At 33.1% G+C, this 23,933-nt stretch overlaps 1 protein-coding gene across 3 annotated transcripts in view; it reads right to left on the bottom strand.

Annotated features, from left to right (window-relative positions):
- Positions 1-7,596, bottom strand: part of LOC125859909 (uncharacterized Rho GTPase-activating protein At5g61530) — an 8,093-nt gene extending 497 nt beyond the window's left edge. Inside the window, exons 1-10 of one of the 3 annotated variants that reach the window (XM_049539763.1) lie at positions 7,556-7,596; positions 6,918-7,025; positions 6,574-6,836; positions 5,129-5,191; positions 5,017-5,035; positions 4,525-4,623; positions 4,340-4,417; positions 4,012-4,256; positions 3,353-3,515; positions 2,039-2,268 (exon numbers count right to left, since the gene is read on the bottom strand). In XM_049539763.1, coding sequence (XP_049395720.1) covers positions 2,123-2,268; positions 3,353-3,515; positions 4,012-4,256; positions 4,340-4,417; positions 4,525-4,623; positions 5,017-5,035; positions 5,129-5,191; positions 6,574-6,836; positions 6,918-6,978 — 1,137 coding nt within the window. In that variant the 5' untranslated portion in view covers positions 6,979-7,025; positions 7,556-7,596 and the 3' untranslated portion in view covers positions 2,039-2,122. Of the gene's footprint in view, positions 1-1,951; positions 2,269-3,352; positions 3,516-4,011; positions 4,257-4,339; positions 4,418-4,524; positions 4,624-5,016; positions 5,036-5,128; positions 5,192-6,573; positions 6,837-6,917; positions 7,026-7,555 lie in introns of all 3 variants that reach the window. The other 2 variants (XM_049539762.1, XM_049539761.1) reach the window with 2 other exon arrangements.
- Between the last annotated feature and the right edge of the window lie 16,337 nt (positions 7,597-23,933).

The following is a 23,933-nucleotide window of genomic DNA, read 5'->3' as shown; positions in this document are numbered from 1 at the left end:
TTTTTTTTTTTTTAGTATTCTAAGCATTTGGCCTTGCGATATCACATTATGCTGATTCCATCTCATGTGAAATAGAATTTTATATTCCTTAAAAATCATGATTTGGGAATTTCATATTCTCATATTCTGATTTGAGATTTTTTAAATGTAAAAATTAACCTACAAGTTTATATTTTGTTAAAATAATCCTACATTTATATCCATATAACCATTTATGTCATATGTAAATAAAATTTATAATCACGTCATTACTTTTTAAAATTTATTTTTTCTCACCAACATAAAAGTTATTATTACTTTTAATTTGATGAATATAAATGATAAAGTAAAAATTGATTTGGTGAATATAAATAAGAACGGAGGGAGTGATACTTTTTTGGCTTTTCATAATTAAAAAAAAATTCTCGTTCGGCTACATATGCAAATATTTAAAGCAATTTAATATGAAAAAGGACAGAGTTGGTGATGTATCACTACTTCCAATTCGTTAGATTTTTAGTACGAAATTAATGCACTGAAAATGTGTAATTGCACACAAGTGAAACAAGGCATGTACCATTATAATATTGACACACAAGTGAAAATTGTCATAGCTTGTATAGTGTTACATAATTATTTGCAAGAATACCAATTGAGTGATGAAATATTTATGATCTATGAGCATGAAATTATAGTTGCTAATGATATTGACCAACAAATGGCTCAAAGTAATAATGTTGGTTCGTCTTCTCGGTCATATGATCGAGAAATGCAAGTTCCACGTGAGGAGATTGTTCGTATTATGTGGGAGGATTATATTAAAGACTAGTATACTGCAATTTATGTTCAATTTTTTTTATTGAATTAAAGTTAGATGAAACAATTACTTAAGTGGAGAACAAATAGCTTTATAATAATTTATTATGCGATTTATTTGGTAAGATTGAATAAATAATTGAGGCTATTTTAATAGTTTTACAACTTATGAGACTCTTATGTTTATAAGAAAATATACAACACAAAAATTCTATAGCGCATGTTCAAACAAAACTTTAACTTCATCTCATAATTTTATATTAAGATATCATATCATGATTCCATATCATGATTTCATACAGCATGATCAAACGGGCCCTAAATTTCTAGGAATATATGTGAGACTTTTATAACGATTAGCTAAGAAAAAATAAAGTTTAAAGCCATGATTAGGAAAGTGAAAGATGCAACTGTTCAATTAGCCATTGTCCTATGCAAGGATACTTATAAGTATGAGGACATGACTCTAACAACAACAACAACCCAGTGAAATCCCACTAGGTGGGGTCTGGGGAGGGTAAATAGTACGCAGACCTTGCCACTACCTCGTGGAGGTAGAGAGGCTGTTTCCGAGAGACCCTCAGCTCAAGAACATGACTCTAAATAAGAAAATTATGATATGGAGCTTGAGTCATAATTTGCTTCGCATACTTGATTTTGACGTGCTTTTTTGGTCAAAAATCAATTAAAAACAATTTTTCTATCTTTACAAGGTAAAAACAAGATTGTGTACACATCACCCTCATCAAAACCCCACTCATGAAATTATATTGCAAACTTTATTACTGTTGTATATTCCAAATACTAGTGGAATTTCTAGATCCATGTATTGTATAGCTGATTTCCTTTCAACAAGACTTCTTTCGTTTCTATTTTTGTATTCTACATCATACGAAACTCAATTAAAATTCCACCAAGTATGCAACCTCGAAGATGAAGCAAACCTAATAAATTTTCTTCAAGCAACTACAGAGACAAACCCAAAATGACTCATTAAACTGCAAAGATCTATGTTTATTTCATACTTTGCAATGCTCCAACACAAGTACAAACCCTTGAATGGCACATAAGCTCTTTTATGCTTTATATACCTTCAATAGCATCCAAACAATCACCCCATAACAAAAAAACTGAGCTATAAACACAAGTAAAGAACCTATGCATGCCTATCCCAATCAAAAATTTACATAGCCACGGTTACAAACTCCTAAATGTTGTGAGAAAATCAAGTATGATGGTAAAGAGTTCCAAACTTTTTTCTGACGTTCACCATGGATAAAGACATTCTATCTGTGCAATATATCCAATCTGAGAGTCTGATTCAATACTATCGCCAAACAGTCTCATTTGCATCGGTAAATATGGCATTATGATGTTCGATTAAGCATTGAATGGCATCAATAGCACCCAAGTCGATTGGCTGTCCATCATCCAAGGGGATGGGAGAAGATGCATCAGCATTTTCATCTTCATCTGGATGCAAAAACAACCACAGGTGAAAAATGGAGCAAGATTTTTTAGCAGTTGTTATAAGTTGCAAATAACAATCTCAAAATGCAATGATTTTACTCCAAGTAACTAATGTAAATAGAACATACTCCCAGATATTACCGTCGAAAGAGAAATATGTCTCAATAAACATAACTAACTCAACCTGTTACTAGTTCTGGCTTAATTTTTTTTTGCAGAAAACCAAGGAATTCAAAGCAATTCTTTACCTACTCCTAGTTTACATTAACAAATGTAAGAAGTGGAAACCTCCACTAGCACAAAATCTCCATCCAAAAGAGAAATGAGAAGGAACATAAAACAACATATTCTACCCTGGGTGTCTTCAGAAAACACAAATCTTTTGGAAATAGCCATTCAACGGGCTACACATACTCCAAATAGAGAATGTACACTAAAAATTAAGGTCTCAGTTGCAGTAGTAGAAATATTTCATTGAAATGCAAAACAAGCTAAAATAGCAGTTATAGCACACAACTTAAGTTAATCTTTGCATAACTTCTTTCTACAATTCATTCTAGCCGAACAATTTATTATGTTTCTGATACACATCTAATAATACAGATACACGTTTCAATATTAACTTCCATATTTTCTCAAAATTTTCTTACATTTATCTTTTTTTTCAAAATTTTGAGGCAATATATAGCCTATTTGAAGTCTTTACGTACTTGTATCATATCTACCTACTTGTATAATTCATCATTACTAATATGAGAGAAGATCTTTCTCCCATCACCAGCAATCTCCAGGTGTGGAAGTAGATGCCTGCAGTTCCACTTTTGAACTTCACACATGGTACTTTAATATGTCAACTGGTTTCTTACCAAATAAAACAGGGTCACTAGTCACAATACATTGTTTTAAACTTTCTAAGTCTGTCTATAACAGAAGAAAGAGATTCAGCGTGCTAATGTTCAAAATTTATTTGGATACTGAGGTATCCATTCACCCCTCATTTAATATGATTTGTGTTAAAAATTATAAAGATGAATGAAATATTACACTGCCCACTAGAAAACAGAAAGGAATAAACAAAAACACAGACCTTCAAGCATCTCCCATGCACTAGAGTTAGAGTTGGAGTCCATATGTTTCTTAGAAGAAGATTTTGCTGAATGGTTCCAGAACTGGTCATACTGGTGTGGACTCTGTCCTCTTTGCCAAATAAGGATTGGAGCCATTTCCGTTGCAAGAGTTCTAGCATCCATCTGCCAGGAAGAAAGTGTGAGAAGCATATAAACCGCAGTGAAGAAAAGAAGTCGCACATTTGTACAAGATAAAGGCGCACAAGGAGCAAGATTTTTGGATCTCAATCATCTGGTGATAAGGAAAAAAAGAACTCACATTTTTTTTATTGATGAAGATTTATTTGTAACAAGTTTGTTAGATCCCAACAAGTGGGCAAAAAGAAATAAAACAAAATTCAGAATATGCAAAGGCCTATCATAGAAACTAGGCACCTCAATTAGCGAGTTCAAAACCCAAGTGTTAAAAATTGTATCACGTTTTACAATTCTCCACCACACAATTTCTTCATCTTAGAAGGAGGCGAACTGGCGAAGGTTCTATGAACATCAACTCCAAAAACCAAGAGGATGACAAGTACACTAAGACAATTTCAAATCCAAAGATCTGCACATATCCAGATCGACACAGAGAGAGGTGGGTGCTAATTTTGTTCACTGAGAAAGGGAATAAACTTGCCTTGTTAACCAGAGATTTCTGGCTTACGCGGAGTAGCAGCGCAGTGATCAATTCCAGTGTCATGTAGTTGACAGTTGGAATCTTCTTTAAGGTATTCTTCATTGCGTGCATGCTTGAGCGAGCACCTCTTATTTCATTATAAAGCTCGAAGGTTGTCAATGGCTCAGGTAGACTTGCAAGGTAGCACTTCATCAGAGCTGCAATATCTACTGGATTTACCCCCTCAGGTATTGGTGCATTTTGATCTACAACACAAATGAGCAAACTAAAGAGTAAATAGATTGATCCCTTGACAAATAAAATATGTTTGAGATTAGAAACTCAATACCTTGATTGTAGTAAGAAACCAATTGATGTTTGACCTTTTTATCCCCTTCAGCCTTGAATAGCTCAGGTGAATTCAGCCCTAGACCAAAAGTAGGCTCCCATAACATCATTTAGATGTGTCTGAGAAAATTTACATAACAGTGATGACTAATGACAGTTTGCTGTATGTATTGGTACATCTCTCACCTGATAAGACAAGATAATCTGCACATTTCACCATGATAAAAGGAACGGATCTAGTTGATTGCTGCCTCTGCACAAGGATATCGATGGGAACTCCAAACACTGGATAAACCAAGATATGTCACTATAGCCAAAAAAAAATGTCTCCTGAGAGATTTGTAGAAGCAAATAATCATATGGCTCATTCCATATTCATAACTGTTGAACTGATTTCTACAACTCATGGACATGGTGTAGAAGTGCTAAAGAAGTGTGACAAAGTATAACAGACATCTGCTATTACACCGCCCTTTATTCTTAAATGAACTAAAAAAGAATCCAGTAAAAGAGTGGCAAGGACAAATTAAGCAGAAGAAGTTTCGGAGTTGTTGGATACCAACAAAAGCCATCCCATTCCCCCCCCCCCCCCCCCCCCCCCCCCCCCCCCCCAAAAAAATGAGGAACACAAATCCTTATAAGAAAGTAATGCAATGATCAAGAGAGAAGAAACTTTACCATCAGTGCTGGCAACTCCCTGCATTTCAAATAAAAAAGATAAGATACTTTAAACTCCAAGCCATAGAGAAATTTGAGAGGAAAAAGGAAAAGAGTGAGAATTATCATGCACCTTCTGCCACCGCTCGATATCAGTCAGCAAAGTCTTGCTTTTCTGTGCAGTTTTCTTTGCCACCTGGAACAAAAAATTATTGCATGTGTGTCTAGTTCAGACTAAAACTGCTTTGCAAAAGATTCAAAAATATCATATCATGTGTACTTTAGGTTTTTAACTACTGATATCATAAGATCAACATTTCTCATCCATTCCTCATTTTCTTCCCTCAAAGATATACAACAACAATTCCACTAAAGTGCCAAACATGGGAACTATACCCTGTATATTTTGAAATCAAATTTGTTGTCTTAATTAGGTATTTGATTGTGTGGTTTCATATTAGACTGGACTTTAGAAAACATTGCCAGCACTTAATGATCACTATGAAGATCGTAGCTGTATGACTTCTTCCATTCACTAGTGACTAGACACCTATAACATTTACAAAGACAAAAAGTTGACCTACCATCAAACGATTCAAACCTACACTGAAAACCAAGGTGAACACCTTTCACAACCTAAATAGAAGTCCTCGTTGAGTAAAAGCAGATGCTTCTCTGTATCCCTATTTACAACTCCAACAGAACAGACTGTAAATAAGATTTGATTGATATATAATAGCTCTTTTACTAGGAAATACTACAAGGACAAAATCATTGGAGATCTATGCATATAGAATCAAAGGTCAAGCCAATAACTTTAACAGTAGAAAAATAAACTCTTCTATTTAACTTCCCTTGGCTTAGTTGATGACCTCAAATTTCAAAATACAAAATTTCATACTCTCCTAAACCCAAATCTCTGCATTTATGAATTNATAGCTCTTTTACTAGGAAATACTACAAGGACAAAATCATTGGAGATCTATGCATATAGAATCAAAGGTCAAGCCAATAACTTTAACAGTAGAAAAATAAACTCTTCTATTTAACTTCCCTTGGCTTAGTTGCTGACCTCAAATTTCAAAATACAAAATTTCATACTCTCCTAAACCCAAATCTCTCCATTTATGAATTGGCGGGGTGGGGAATGGAGGACAGGGTCAATAGTAACTGTCCTAAACCCAAATCTTGTAACATCAAAATCTGCTAGTAATGGATGAGCTTTGAACAGAAGTCACATAGTAAAAGCTTCATGATTCTGTTTCTAGTAAGAAGGTTTAGTACAATTTCCCCTTATGTTTTAATTGAATCACAAAACCTTCTGCTATTTAAGGATAGGCTCATGAACCCCATCAGTATCTAACTAAAGCACAACAGTCACTTCTGAATGCCTCACAACTCTAGTGGTCATCCCGATTCCTGAGTGATACGTTGACATCACCTAGTGTTCTATAACAAAGAAAGGCTACAAAAAACCACAATGGTCTCTATTATGGGTATGGCTAAATCAAGAATACGGGATATGTTGATTATTCACAATTGGGAAATCTTCCACAAAACTGCTGATGTTTGTAATACCTCCTCAACTTTTGTCTTTCCAACAGCAACCTTATCTTTTGTCTCCAAAAACCCCTTCCTCAAGAAGAAGCTGGTTGTAGCAGCCGCAGAGATAAAGCGCTCCTGCATGGCATGCCTTGTTGATGGCTGCTGTAGGAGCGACCATCGACTTTTGACTACTGATCCAACTTTCTCAGCAACCTCGCCAACATTTCCCTTTGCATCTTTCGCAACTTCACCAACAAATAATCCTGCAGACTGCCCAGCTTCTTTCAACTTCACCCCTGCATCAAAGATTCAGTTATCAAACATACAAAAATCAAAGTAAAGGTAGAAACCTAAAATTGGATTTCCAAATGAGTTACCCGAAGATTGAAAGAATCCACTAGCTTTCTCTTGCCACTGAGGCGAAATTACTAAAGGCATTGAAGTTGCAACAAGTAGTATATTGACAGTAAACGGTATCAAATCACCTAAAAATAAAGACAAACAATTACTGGTGTTAATAAAGTTTTTATATCACCAAACGCTTTAGCTCCATTTCGACAACTATACAATTTCGTAACAATTCCAGCCAACACCATTTGCATCAGAAACAACAAATTAACAAGAAAACACTAGTGAAAAAAAAAATCCAAAAGCAAATTATTTCTGTTAACCAAATCAAAGTTGGATTTATAAAACAGTACTTCCATGAGAAAAATAAGCAATTGTTTCCAAAATCCAGATATCATCACTTTGACGAAAAATTAAAAACTCCACCATCGGATCAATACAGAAAGTTATAAGCCTAATCCGCAGATTCAAAACATGATAGCTCCGATAAATTCTTAAATCATTACAGAATCGAGAAGAAATAAATGCAGTCAGTTTCAATTACTAAACCTACTCCCGAAATTAACGATAATTTAACTCAATTCCAATAATTAACAAACAAAGAAACCGAAAAACTACAACAAGGAAGATCGATGATCCGAAAACAGTAATCGGGTTAGGGTTTTACCTTTGATCAACGGTGAAAACCTTTGGAAAAAGAATCGTTGAAGAAGAAAAAGAAAATGAGAGGCCGAAGGAGAAAAATAGAGTAGGAATATTATTATTAATTTTAATTAATACTAATACTAATAATGAGTTTATTTTGTGATGATTATTGGGTCAACTTTTTTATGCTTTTGATATCCAATAAAAAGGAATTACGTGGATTTATTTTCAGACAAAAAGCTATTTTTTCTACTATAACTCTCGTTTCTGTACGCTTCCAACGGACATAACGGCTATGTGCCTCTTCCGCTATTTTCGTAAAACTAATATTGCCACAAAAAAAAACAAAAAACATTATACTAGTACTGTTTTTTACGTACACTATGTATATCCATTTTAATGTAAATTCATAATATAAATTCAAAGGAAAAAAATATTATGTATTAAAAACGTAAAACTAAAGATTGATAATTTAGAGGGTAAAATATACTCTCTTCATCCAATAATACTATTTTGGGTTGTCCAACTATATTTGACCACTTTATCAAATCAATGAATGATTTTACATTTAGTTCCTAATTTATCATTATCATTAATTATAGTTATTTTTCTATTACATTTTCAAAAAATTGTATTTATTATATTCAAAGGATGATATAGTAAACTTAACCTTCTATTTATAGTTTTTTTAAAAGTGTGCAAAGTCAATAATAGACAAATATTGTTGAATAGATGGAGTATATATATATATATATTTGACTGGTTGAAGAGCCATCCAAATGTTATAGGCATAGTTAATGATTTTTTCTATAATAAATAAAATATAATATAATTTTACTTCGTACATTTGAATACATAGTTCAATGATCCTTTGAGTAATTAACTTTAATTTTTCTTTTGTATTCTTTAAAATATATTCATTGTTCGAGTTCACACCAAAATTTGAATGTTAGCAACTCTTACGCTTCATATATATGTGATATTTATTGTGAATAAGGTTATGAATAATGATGTTATGTTGAAATTTATTTTTATACAACAATAACATATTTAGTGAAATTTCACAAATGAAGTTTGGAGAGCAGATTTTATCACTATCTCGTGAAGATATAGATGCTATTTTCGAAAGACTTTCAGCACCTCAGATACAACAATTTCAAATACAAAATAAATAAATATAGCAAGTCATAAAAAAAATGCAAAATTACCAACAACAAAATAATACATTAATCAAACGACATACTTTGTTTGGTAGACGTGAGAACAAATACGAAAAAAGGTGGAGTGGAGTTTAGATTTCTATTTGACGTGTCAAATGCATTTTTTTGCAAGTTATGATGAAATTTTAGAAGTAAATTCTTTATATGATTTTTTTAATGGTTAATAAATATAGCAAGAAATTGCATTCAGTAAGAAACAGGTGCAAGGAGATCATATTTACCCCATAAATCACAATCTTCTGGTATTACTTTTTTTTAAAAAATAGAACAAATAGTACGACTCAAATGTTTATGTCTATATAGAGTAATTTGGAAAAATGATACTACGTAGGAAAGACGGTTGTTCTTCTTAGCTTCTAAATCATGATTAACTAAACTATATAAATGCATTTTTTTATATTTATAATCCGTGGATACATTATCAAGGGATACTTTAAAAAATCCATTCATTTTTACTTGTGCATTTTGAAATTTGCACGTTCCTTAAAAATTGATGAGTCTTTTTTATATTATTTATATTAATTAATGTTTAATATTAGATCTTAAAAATATTTTTAAAATACTAAATATAATGCTAAAAACAAATTAATAAAAAGAATTAAATATGTTAAAAATGATTAGTATTATTTTTCTTTTTGAAATGATGAACTAGTAAAATGAACAAAGTGTGCAATTTAGTAATTTTTCAATATTGGACAGACAGAAATGAGGTATGAAAATCAGTCTTTTGGAAAAGTGAATCTTTAAGGCCATCATGGGCAACACGTTTAATTTTACTATTGACCAATAATTTTGCATTAATGCTCATCGACGATGCGCTAAGTATAATTAATTAAGAATATTTTTGAAAAGAAGAAGATATATATTATTAAATAAGAATGTTTTTGAAAAGTAGAAGATATATTTAGGCGGAATGGTCTGGTGGACCCTTGTACTTGTATCTGTTTGTATTGTGAACCCTTCTACTTATCCTTTTGTCATCTGGACCCCTGAACCCATCCAAACCCAACATTTTAAACACTTTTTTTGATGTGGTATGGAGCGTGTTGCACAAACACGTACACGTTGGCCAAAAAGAAAAAAATAATAATCCACGTATGATATTATATTCCATGTGGCAAATGACTCACCTTAAACTAAGAATAGTCCTAACTCCGGCGAAATTTTTCAAACCTTCGCGACTTTTACACTTCTCCTCTTCTCTTCTCCTCTCCGCGACGTTCGTCTGTGATTTTCCAAACCTTCGCTCAGTTGAAGCTCAGTTCCACTCCAATTTTCGTTGTAAGTTCTTGCCTTTTGCGTTAGTTCTGATCTTTTTCATTTTCTCGCGCGTATCTGTTTGATTTTAGGGTCGATTGTCATTCGATTTTCTGAAATTTTTTGGGGATTTTACTTTGGTTTGGATGTAATATTATTGTAATATGCTTTCTTAGTTGATGTATGACTTTGAGTGACTTCAATGGCATATTTCGTGAATTCGAGTAGATTCTAGGGTTTATTCGTTAAATCCCAATTTTGACTAAAATTAATATTTTATTTCTGGTCAATTGTCTTGGATATTGATAGTGTTAGTGGAGCATTATTACAGCAATTACAGTCATGGTAAGTTAATGGCTTTACCTGTTACAACAATTCATTATTTCCTTAAAAAAATTAGGGATTTTTGTGTTACAGTCATGGTAAGTTTATGGTTTAACTGTAGTTATTTTTTTTTGACTTTACAGGCATTGTAAGATAATGGCTTTAACTATAGTTACACTTCAATTTCACTATGGGGGCTGTTTTGTATCTAATCCCACTTTAAGGTATGTCAATGGAATCAGTAGTGTTGAAAAGATTAATATAGATGTAGATGAGTTGCATATTATGTTGTTTCATAAAATAGCAATGGAATTGAGTGTTAAAAATGTTGAGACATTTGGATGTAGAGTCAACAAGAAAGGTACTTTTTACATGTTAAATACTGATTCTGATGTTTTAAACTTTCTGAATGGTTTGAAGGGTGCTGATTTTGTTGATGTATATGTTGTACATCCCATTAGTATACCTTTAGTTGTAGAGGAGATACTTGAATTGCCTAGCACTAATGCTGATGTGTCCTCATCTCCACAACAAGATAATGCTAATGTGTCTTCCTCCCCACACAAAAATAGGGCTAATATGTCATCCTCCCCACAAATAGATAGGGATGATGTGTCTTCATCTCAACCATTTGATGAAAATGAAAATAGGGATTTAAACCAAATTCAGCCCCCTTTAGTTGAAGAGCAGTCCCCTTTAGTTGAAGAACAAGCCCCTGCACCTAGAGTTGAAGAACATTTTGATTCTGATTCACTCTATGATATTGATGAAAATATTGATGATTTGAGTGATTTGGATGAGGAGTTGCTTCAAGCTAGGCAGTCTAATATTCAAGAACAAGTTAAAGAAAAGACTGCTAGAGTAAATCTAGATGAGATACCATCTGGTCCTATAGGTATAGATGCTGGTTTTGAAGACATTTATAAGGAGAAGAGGGGGAGATTTGAAGGCAATTTGGGTGGTGATGACCCTTATTTTGATAGCTCAGATCCTGGTAGTGACATTAGTAAAGATGAAGGGGATCCTGTTGAGAATGATGAAGTGGTAGATCCAGCACCTAGGAAGGAAAGTACACAGATCTACTTTGATCCAACTGCTAAAAAGGTTTTATTTCAACTGTATATGGTATTTTTGAATCACATAGAGTTCAGGGAGGCACTGCAAACTTACTCTATTCAGAAGAGTGTTAATATTAAGTTGAAACCTAATGAGAAGGAAAGGATAAGGGCAAAGTGTAATAAAAAAGGTTGTCCTTGGCATATTCTTGGAAGTATTGATGGTAACACTGGAAATTTCAGTGTTAAAACATATTTTCCTGTCCATAAGTGTTTTAAAAGAACAAGAAACAAACTGTGTACCCCCATTTGGATTAGTAAATATTACAAGGAGAGGATTATGAGTGAGCCTACCATCAAACTACATCAAATTCAGTCTTTGATACAAAAGCAATATGGTTTGTATGTTAGTAAGACAAGTTGTAGAAAGGCAAAACTGAGAGTTATGAATGAACATATGGGAGATTTCAGAGAGGAGTTTGCTAGGTTGTATGATTATGCTGAGCAATTAAAGACCACAAATCCTAGAACTACTGTATCTATTAGGACATCCAAGAACACAATTCCAGGAAAAGAGGTGTTTATGAGCATCTATATTTGTCTTGGTTCCTTAAAAATTGGATGGAAAGAAGGGTGTAGAAAGATTATTGGTTTAGATGGTGCATTTCTTAAAAGTGTATGTAAAGGTGAATTGTTATCTTGCATTTCCAAAGATGGAAATAATCAGATGTACCCTATAGCATGGACAGTAGTTGATTAAGAAACCAAGGACGCATGGTCTTGGTTTCTCAAGTGCATCAAACATGATTTGGAGCTTACAGAAGGTGAAGGACTAACAGTGATGTCTGATATGCAAAAGGTATTACTATATTATTTGTTAAATTTATTTCTTCATTTTTGGAGTAATTAATATTTAACATTGTTGTATGTCAAATGTTCTTTGTTTGACAGGGTCTTCATCTTGCACTTATTGATGTATTGCCAAATGCTGAAATTAGATGGTGTGCTAGGTATATATGGGCAAACTGGAAGAAAGACTGGAGGGGTGAAGAAAGGAGAAGAAAATTCTGGCAGGTTGCCAGGGCATCATTTGAGGTACTTTTACAGTCCAAACTTGATGACTTGAGTGAGTTAGGAGTAGGCATTGTAGAAGCTTTGTTAAAGTATAACAAAGAAGCATGGTGTAGGGCATATTTTAAAAAACATAGCAAGTGTGATGTGGTTGAGAACAACATGTGTGAGACTTTCAACAGTTGGATTTTAGGTGCTAGGTTCAAATCAATAATCACTATGCTAGAGGAAATAAGAGTCAAAGTTATGGAAAGAATGAATCACATGAGAGAATTTTCAGAAAAATGGATTACTGATGTAGCACCAATTGCTATGGATATTCTTAGAAAAAATGCTGAAATTGCAGATAATTGTGAGGTAAAGTTTGATGGTGATCTTGACTTTGAGATTCATGATCCACCCTATAAACATGTTGTTGACCTAAGAAAGAAGGTGTGTAGTTGTAGGTCATGACAATTAAAGGGAATTCCTTATGGCCATGCACTTACAGCAATTCATTATAAGAATTGGGTTGTTGATACATTTGTTGATCACTGGTATAAGAAAGAAACATACCTAAAAGCATATAATAGGTTTATTCAACCTATGACAAACATGAAGAATGTGGCCAAAAAGTGATAGACCAGTCATTGAACCACCTGAAATTACAGCTATGCTAGGAAGACCAGGAAAAAATAGGAAAAAAGATAGTGATGAGCCACTTAAGAAGAAGTTTGGAAAAGCTATAAGGAAGGGAAGAAAAATGAAATGTTCTGTGTGTAAGACTTTTAGACATAACAAGAAAGGGTGTCCAACTCTGGTAAGTTGTGCTTTGATGTCTCTTTGTTACTGAATTTTACTCTTGTTATACTTTTGACTTTAAAATATGTTTGTAGAAAAATGTTGCTGCTGGAACAAGTGCTGCAACTTCAAATGTTGCTGCTGGAACAAGTGTTGCAAGTGCTGCAACTGCTGGAAGCCAGTCAAGTGTAAATGCAGGTCCAAGTGCAGGTTGCACTCCAAGTGCAGGTCCAAGTGCAGGTCTAATTAGTGCTCAACAATCAACTTCTAGTGCAGGTGGCCAAAACAGAAAGACTAGCACAGCTTTGAGAGGTGGTGCAACTCTTAAATATAAGAAATCAAGACCAAAAAAAGCAAAGGCAGCTGGTTATGGTCTCTTATTTGGATCAGGTGGCAGTGTAACTGCGAGGGTATGTATTTTATCATTTAAAAACATTAAATTGCTTTAATTGATATTAGTTCATCTTTAAGTTAAGATTTTTGTTGTTCTCTCAGTCTGAAAATATTGATAGGGTATTACATAGTGCTACATTGTCAAGTTCAACTCCTACCAATATTGATCTTGGTTACAAACCCAATGGACTAAGGTGGAAGGGAAGAGCTGTAATTACTCAAAGGCAGCTACAGGAGGAGAGTCACAGAAGCACTCAAGGCACACCAAGCACTCAAGGCACACATTAGATTTCACTTGGTTTAGCTTAATGACTTGATCCCAACTAACTTTATTTTGATTAATGACTTGATCCCAATTGTTTTGGTTATGCTATTAGGAAGACTTTGTTTTTGTATATGAATGGCGCCTACATGAATTTGTGTTATGTTGCTATTAGGAAGACGTTGTTTTTCTGTATGAATTTGTGTTTGAATGAAGTTGCTATTTAGATTTCTGAAGCAAATATAGTCTATTTCATTATCAAATAACACCTAGTACAAATTAGTATATCTTAAAAATAACGGCTACAAACCAAATAACAACAATCACAATAACAGTGATATCAATACTAGTGTTTGATCCTTGTCTTCCTTGCCTTCCTTGCCTTCCTTGTCTTCCTTGTCTTCCTTGTCTTCCTTGCCCTGAACTCGTTGATGGATTCTTAATGTTGTATTGTTCTTGGTATGTTGAATCATTTGCATCAGCCCATCAGAAGAATCCACACCCATTACCGGATGAATATTTTTGGCAACCCCAAAACATTCTTCCAGGATTAGTTGGTGTTCTTGATGTCTTTAGTTCAGCATATATTCCACAGTAGCAACATCGAACCGTCATTGTGAAGACCAACAAAATCAAACCAACAAAAATACAATAGAACCACACACAAAAAAAGATGAAACAAAAATACAATAGAATCACACACAAAAAAAAGATGAGTAGTCGAAGGAAAAAATAAAGGCACCAAAAATAAAAGAGAAAAAAATTTGAAGAGACAAAATCGAGAAAAAGAGGAGAAAAAAGCTCAAATTTGTCTAACAATGGTGTTTGAGTGAAAATAAAGAAGAAAGATGGCCTTTAAAGGTCAAAATTTGACCGTTAGTTTATTTTTAAGGCGTCTCACGCTCTTACATTGTGTGTATCACACGCTCCATGTGGAGTCTTTCCACATAGGATGCCACATCAAAAAAAATGTTTAAAATGTTGGGTTTGGATGGGTTCAGGGGTTCAGATGACAAAAGGATAAGTAAAAGGGTTCACAATACAAACAAATACAAGTACAAGGGTCCACCATACCATTCCGCCATATATTTATTCTTCTTATTTAGAAGTGACACTTTGATGAGGACGAACACTGCACTAATTAGTTGTGCAAAGAGTAATTTAATTTGTACCGTATAAGGGGGGTCCATGTTATTATTACTTGAGTCTTTAGCAAACCACGTGTACCCCTATTCTCTTAAGCGGGGTCCATGTATTGTTACTTGAGTCTTTATGATTTCCAAAGCAAACCACGTGTACCTCTATTCTCTTCATCTTCTTTCCAATGACTAAATTTTGGTTTTACATTGCACTACTGACTGCTCCATTTTAGGTTTTCCAAATTCCTCCTCTGCTTCGCTCATTTCTTCAGTCTTTTCATGTATTTTTGCTCTTCCCAATTTTCTTGTGTGCTTGTAGTGTGGCTCTTTAAGGCGTAGAAAATATCGGCAAGTGAACCCTTGAAATGAATTATTTGAAGCCAAGGAAGTTGAGAAGATCAACAACCCTTTGTTCATTTACTATGAAGCTCTATCATTTATTCATCTGTTCATCGGTAAGCATTTCAGTTTGAGTTTTGTTTTTATGATTTCCTAAAATATTTGTATTGTTATCTTGCGTTTCCTATCCAGAGCTTTAAGAAAAAACACTCTGCAAAATGAAAGGTCTCATCTAAAATTTCCAGTGAAACTTGAGGCGTCTTAGGTATGAATTGCCTCTTGCCTTCATCCTTTCTTCTCATTTTAGTCATTGATAGGTCAGCTTTTGTCGATTTTTTCATTTGATGGGTTTGAATTTTTTTTCAATTTTTTCATTTGATGGATTTCAAATTTTTTTCAAGTTATGGTTATGTTACATGCATAGAATTTAAACTTGATTGGATGTTGTTGTTGCTGTTGTTTTCTTCTTCTCTTCTCCATCATCCCCTATTTACAACTTTGTATTTCAATTCTTTTTGTATTTTTTTGTTATTGAAATGTAGTGTTTCTTCCGCTTTGTTTTGGATGTGGGTGTCTTATAATTTGTTAATTTTTCATGTAGGCCTTTGTATGTACTTGGAGAAGACAGGAAATGAAAGAAATTGAACGGATGAGAGGCTGGGAACATCGAGCTCTCTTTGTTCTCTTTCTCAACTTCATATATGTAATTTTCCTTTGCTTTGGATAAATCGAGCACCAATATCTGAACTTGAATCCTCGATTTGGGTTACTTTTGAAATGGTTTTAGCATGATCTACCTTTATATAAACCCATATTTTGACATAGGACCTTTGATCTTAGAAAATACAATTCTATACCTCTGTTTGCTGAATACGGAGAAATACCCAAAAATGACAAGTCACATGTGAGACCATCAACAAAGCAACAAAACGATAAAGAAATGGAAGCAATAATGGTCAAATTGTATTATCACTTACTTTTTGAATCAGATTTAGAGAAATCGAATCAATTCAGCATAACCAATCAACTTTCGGGCAACAACTCTCTGTCAATTCAGTGCGTCTACAAGTGATAATGGTCAAATGGGTGAATTTGTTGATCTTCACAACCAGCTGTACAAGAATGTTGGAAACAAATGGAATTTTGTATTTCAAAATAAGGAAGTCATATTTGTTGCTTCAGAAAATTTGTCGTTTTTGTTTATTTGTTTCTGGAGTGAAGGCTGGAAACCTTACCTAAACTATGTGAGCTTTTTACCTGATCAGTTCACGTAGGAGAAGTGAACTATCGATGGTTGACAAATGTTTTGATAAATAGTTGGTGGTATAGTTCAAATATGAAACTCAAATACAGGGACACTATAGGAGTTTTTTTTTCATCAACTCTTTGTTTCTCATTTCTTACACAATGATTTTTGGTTATTCCCTATTAATGAAATAGATAAAGTGCATGAACCTGGAGGAATTTTATAATAAAGGTGAATGCTACCTAAACAACTTTACAAGACCATATGAAAATAGAGTTTGGATAACATATAAGATGATGTGGATTCTTTTGAACTAATGTATGTTTTGTTTCAAGTGATGGAAGAAAAATAGCATTGAGACATGGAACAACAACTGAAGAAGTCACATACTTCTGTTTTGTAGCACCTCAACATTTAATTGGTATTGTATAAAATTACTTTTACCAAATAAAGAAACCTTCCTTTAATACATTGTTTAATTCGTTTCTTATCCCATTTCGGTTGGTTTTCTCTGTTTGATAAGAAGTCCAATTTAACTGTTTTTTAAGCCTTTCTTAATTCATATATTGCCACATATAATTGTAAGTTCAATATCTTACTTTCAACTACCTAATGCTAGTTGATGTTATGATTTTATTTGCGAGTAGATTTTTGGAGTTCATTTAAATATAATTCAGCAGCTTATGATACTTCATTTTGACAATGGTATTGATCATATCCCGCAGATTCAAAAAAGACATTATGAACAACAATGGATTGTCTGAATATTAAAATAAAGATATTTTTAAGATGTTAATTAAACGCTTTTAACTTCTTTGCTAATTAATTATAGAAAGAAAGGGGCAATGTATTAAGAATGCATACAGTACTACTTCAATCAAGTTAGTTTTACCTTTTCTGATGATTACCTTTATTTTTAGATGTAATATGTGAAATATGGCTGCAGGGATTTTATATACGTTCTCTTTTTATGTTTAGACACACTAATATGTCAAGCCATTTCTTTAGGAGTTCACTCTAACTACTCCAATGTCATGGAAGATGAAGAGTTACCAAATCCATGGTAGATCGCCTTGACTTTGTATTAATATATACTATGGTCTGCTAAGTTTCAAGATTTTATGGATTTGACTCCTTTGTGATTCAAAGACGTTTGGTATACTTACGAATTAGAACTTTTGGATCCTTGCTCACTTTAAGAATTGTACTGTTGAGTAAGGTAAGTGACCAAGAAAAACAATTATGCTCTAGAAAAAGAACAACAAGCAGTTCAAACCATGGAAAAGGATTGATTTCAGATTCTCCAATTTCAAGCCTTCAGTTACAATTTCACACATTTTTCAAGCTTTTAAAATTTGTAGGGAACCATAGTGTTCTATTTTGGATGGTTTTATATTAGTATTTAGTAGCTATTCTTGGAGAGAAGTTGTAGTTTTAGAGTGATCTAAATTTCTTCTGTTATTTTTCTATTATATGAATTGGAACTTCTGATATAGTAGTGGCAGACTAGTAGACAATACCAAACACCATAGTTTTATCATAGTCATAATAATAAGAATTCTGGAATTGAGAGAATGATAATACAATAGGAGACTAATGATGTTTGGAAATAATTAGGTCACATTCATTCCTTTAACGAGGTATTATGTGTATTTTTGACACATAATATCCTATGAAGAAGTTTCCACATTTTATGTGATTTTGCATGTAGGATATGCTTTGCTTAAAAATTTGTTGTTCAAATTTTTATTTATTGAATTGAAAATCTTAGGTTACGAATAGTAAACTTAAATGAAAGGGTAAAAACACAGCTAGCTATATCATGTTTTATTTTTATCTTTATCAGACACTCAAATTATTAATCTTAGAGGTAAGGATAATGTCAAAGCGAGTCAGATCATGTACTCCATCCCTCTGTATCATCATCTTTAATTTACTTGAACTTATAAGGTTCCTTATCATTTTATTAGATATAGAAGCTACAATGTCTAAGTGCAGTAATTTAGATACCATCTTTGTTGAGCTTTGTAAAACAAATAGCATACTAAAATACATGATCTTTAGGAGGACAAGAAAAAAACACCTATCCATAATATTTTAAGATTGGTTCCTGTTAAAGGTAACCAAAAATAAGTTTATACATAAATCACTTTCTTATGAATTTATCTTGAATAGAGATTGTGGCTCACTTCTATCCCAATTTTGTCAAATCAGGGCTTGAGCAAATGTGTACTTTAAAATCCGTTTGTAGTTTAGATAAAAACATGCCTAACAAGTCAAGTAAATAAAGATGAAATTGACTCTTAAAAGGGTTACTTCAACTTTTTTCTGTCTAAATCTTCCGTTTGCGCAAATTGTGAAGTTGATACACTTTAACAGAAACTTGTGTTATTTCTGGTGTGTTCCCTTTTCAATAATTTTCAGGAACAACATATAGTAATGTCTGGGTTCAGAAAAGTAGATATGTACAAAGAGTTGAAGAGTTGATGATCTTTGTGGTACATTTGATAGTCCAGAAGTTATGACACCAATAGAATATGAATGATTAACTGTAAATGCAGAATGTTGCTAATAACTTTGAACATTCTCCCTTTCTTTCTTACTTATTGATTATTTTGTTTGGGTGCAAGTTTTTTGAGTTATGTCAACATTTTATGAGTCCTATTTGGTGGACTTTATGTGTCTGTTTACTCATCCCTTCACTAATACATCCACACAACTTGAATAAATTATTTTCTTGTAATTATTGGGTTATTTTAAATAATTTTCAGCATACTTTACTATTTACGGACAACAAACTTGCTATGTTGGGCCCGTGCTTAGCACGGGCCATGCCTCTCTAGTTACCAATATAAGAGACAGTTTTTCAACTTTTAACATGACTTTTTTATTGCCATATTTAGGAAAGCTTAAAGGTAATTTGGTCCAACTTTTAATACTTTTCTAATGAATAATATTGTACTTCACTTTTTTGTAGTTGTACTTTTAAAATTTGGGACATAAAAGCCCTTCCACATTTTACTTTCCAGCCGCAAAAAAAAATTGCCTACTTTCTATGCACGTGAGCCATTCTTTTTCTCCACTTTCCTTCTATTAATTAATGCATATAATATAGGTCCCACTTCTTATTTCCTTTTCTTTATTTATACCTTATAACTTCTTTCATTTTATTTTTTATGGAAAAATCATTTTTTAAAATGTAATTCCTTTATTTGTTTACCAAATATGAAAAAATTATGTCTTTCTTTTAGTTTGTTATATATCTAAAAGTTCTATAAATATAAATAATACTATAAATCATAATAATTAACAACTTAAATAATTAAAAGTTATATAAAAAATTTAATTGACTCTCAAAATTCTATTGGCATCAATTTATAAATCACAACAATTAACAATTTAAAAAGTATAAAATTCATATAAAAGATCACTTCACTCTAAAAAATTCTTATCAGTACTACATAAATTGGGACAGGAGAAGTAACATATATGATCTGAAAATTACGTTAAATATTTAAAAGACATAAAAAATGATTAATTTTTGAAATTCTATATATGCCACGTAAATTGAAACAAAGAGAGTAATATCTATTATTTTTAAAATTATATAAAAAGTACTAACAACTTAAAATCATATAAAAATTTGGCTAACTTTTCAAGTTCTATGACACTCCCTTCTTCCCATATTAATTGATTATTATTCTAAAAATAGTTGTCTCATATTAGTTGATCATCTTACAAAATCAACAAAACATTATTTAAAATTTTCCTATATCACCCTTGCCGTTAATTCCTTTTGAAAGTGTCACATTTGTTTGTAAAATTCTCACAAAGTTTTTTAAGGGTTGAGTTAGTAAAGTTATTTTCTTATTTATAATTTCTTTAGTACCGTGCAAAATGAAAAGTAATCAATTAATATGAGACGAACAAATATTGGTCCCCGTGCTGGCATGGAGTCGTGTATCTAGTATATAAATATAGTAGAGAAAATATCAATCATTTCAAAGCACCATCAAATTTTATAATTAGCCATGGAAATCCAGATTTCTATCTTATATACAACTTCCCTTCTTCTCCTCTTAACCATACTTGTCATACTTATCATCAAGTATCACAAAACATTAAATCCTTGCTAAAAATTGGCTCCAGGTCCATGGAAGTTGCCAATTATTGGAAACCTTCATCACATGGGCATCTTACCACATATATCTCTAGCAAATTTAGCAACCAAACATGGTCCCATCATGCAATTTAAACTCGGCCAACGTTCAGCAATAGTAATTTCATCGCCTCAATTTTCTAAAGAAATGATGAAAACTCACGATCTCACTTTTGCTAATAGGCCATAACTTAGCGTTGCAAAAATAATGTTCTGACATTGTTTTTTTCTCCGTATGGTGATTACTGGAAACAAATAAGAAAGATTTGTGTAATGGAACTTCTTAGTACCAAAAATGTTACATCATTTTTCCCTATGATGTTTGATGAAACTTGTCTTCTTGTTAGTTCAATTAAGGCCATGGCTGAAAGACCAATTAATATTAGTGAAAAGATGTATTTATTAACAAGTGCAATAATTTGTAGAGCTTCAATTGGGAGGACTTGCAAGGATCAAGGGTCAGTGATTATGTTAATGAAACAAGTTGCATCTTTTTCTGGAGTTTTTAATGTTGTAGATTTGTTCCCTTCGTTAAAGATTCTTCATTTTATTAGTGGGACAAACAGAAAATTACTTGAAATGTATCGTAAAGTGGATCCTGTTCTCGAAAGAATCATCAATGAACATGAAACAGAGCAATTAGCAACAGAGCATATAGGGGAAGATCTGGTGGACGTTCTTCTGAGACTTCAAAATAGCCACGATTTTCAGATTCCTATCACAAGAAATAATATCAAAGCCATAATACTGGCAAGGGGATTAATTTTTCCAATTTGGCTCCTCTTTCATTTCTTCAACTACATAAAATGACCACACTTGTCAAATATAAATTTTAAACAAACATCTTAACCATGATTCTTGAAACTACTTTTCAAAATTAAAGACTGATGAATATGCTATGGTCATATAAATGCTTTTGATGATGACAAGATATATGAACAAGGTGCATATATACATACATTAAATACACTAGAAAGGCGCACGTGAAATTAGTAGAGTCCAAATCAATAAAGGATAACAACAACACTCTGAGTTAGAGGCAAACAAGGAAAGGTGCACTCCGAGTCAAAAGCGGTAAACAAATACAATAAAAAGAGTTAGAGACAAACAAGGAAAGGTAAAATATCAACAAATAAGGAAAGAAAGTTACAGGCAAATATGAAAAAAGAAAACAACGCAAGAAGTCCTTTTTCATGTCGAAGTTAAAGAAGGAAAAATTCAGATTCTCTATATAAGGCGTAAAATTGAGACAAGAAACTTGAACTTTGCAATTCACAAATAGAGAGAAGAAAAAGTGAGAGAGAACAACAGCAAAGGCTAGCAAGGGTGTGAGATCAAAAGAGTTCTAAATTTTGGGATTCCTTTGTAATAGTTCGAGTCGCATTAATTCTTAGTTGAATTAGTGTTTGTGTGAGAGTTTGTGAGGGTTGTCAACAAGAGGTGGGTTTGGCTTCTTGGAGAGTCGAGAGGTTGTGAGTTGTGTAATCAAGAAGTGGGTTTGACTTCTTCGCAGTTGTTTAGATCGATTATAGTTAATCGATAGTTGTTGAAGTTTTGATTATCGAGTTGTAATCGTGAAATAGTTGTGAAAGAATAAAACTTACTTTTTCCTTCCTAGAGTGAGGAAGGTTTTTTCAAGAACAAGTTCTGTTTTACTATTTACTTTCTATCTTAGGCAAATATACAAGAACCAGGTTCTTGATCTAGGGTTACGGTATCTTCAATTGGTATCAGAGCAGGTCTTTTCGTTAAGAGATTCACATCTTGAAAAGAATCAATGGCAGCATCATATACCCCACAAAAAGGAGATTCTCAGACTCGACCACCATTGTTCAACGGAAAATATTACGAATGGTGGAAAAACCATATGATGGATCACTTGATAGGTGAAAATCCCGATCTTTGGAGTGTAGTTCTGGATGGTCCTGCTATACCCATAAAGAAGGGGGCATATGGAATCACGATGGTACCAAAGGAAAGAAAGGAATGGGATGCTATAGATAAACTAGCCATCCAAAATAATGCAAGTCTAAAAAGATTCTAATCAGTGGTACAGGACCTGATGAATACAATAGGATTTCATCCTGTCAAGATGCAAAGTCGATTTGGGAAACTCTGCAAACTGCACACGAAGGAACAACTCAGGTCAAGAAATCCAAAATCGATAACTTGAACAGACAATATGAACTATTCAGAATGATGGAAGGGGAAACTATCCAAGATATGCACACCAGGTTCACTGCAATTATCAATGAGATTTACTCGCTGGGAGAAGTACTTCCTAATGGAAAAGCTGTTAGAAAACTCCTTAAGTGTCTTACCAGAATCGTGGGAAAGTAAAGTGGAAGCCATTACTGAAGCGCATGATTTAGATAAACTGGCCATGGATGAGCTCATTGGAAATCTCATAACGTATGAACTGAAGAAAAACCAAGAAAAAGAAATAGGCAACAAAAGAAAAGAGAAGAACCTGGTTCTTAAAGCCACAACGCCTGAAGATTTTAAATATGAGAATATTGCACTCATGACAAAGAGGTTCTCCAGAATGTTTAAAAGAGGACAAACGTTCCAAAGAAGAGGTCCTCAAAATATAGCTGAAAACTCAAGAGAGCAACTATGTCATAAATGTGGAAGTCCTGATCACTTCATTAAATTTTTTCCACTCTGGGCTCTAGAACACAAAAAGAATAATTCGGAAAGAACAAGGGAAAGTAAAAGAGACATGAACATCCCCACAAATAGGAGAATGACTAACCAAGAGGCTGATCTCTCAATGAAAAAAGCATTTGCAGCAATGGGAGGCATGTCAGAAGATGAGTCCGAAGATGAGGAAGCTGAAAATCAATCCTTACTTACGATAGAGAAATCTGACAAATACGACTTTCTTGCACTAGTAGCCATAACCGAACCAGCTGAACTAGAAATAGTTGTCAGACACTGGATACAATTCTAGCACTCATGGCTGGATCAGACTTAGAAGAAGAAGAGGAGGACAAACAAGACCAGGTTAGTTTAACTCACATTAAAAAACATCTTGAGTCCTACTCAAAAGGAAAACTGGAATCACTATTGCATACTCTCATAAATGCATATGAATCAAAATGCTCTGAAAAAGACTTGTTAATGGAAGACTATGCATCTTTAAGAGAAGACAA

This window comes from Solanum stenotomum, chromosome 3 (genome assembly GCF_019186545.1).
Source record: "Solanum stenotomum isolate F172 chromosome 3, ASM1918654v1, whole genome shotgun sequence".
NCBI lineage: Eukaryota > Viridiplantae > Streptophyta > Magnoliopsida > Solanales > Solanaceae > Solanum > Solanum stenotomum.
This window is presented reverse-complemented; position numbering and strand designations above follow the sequence as displayed.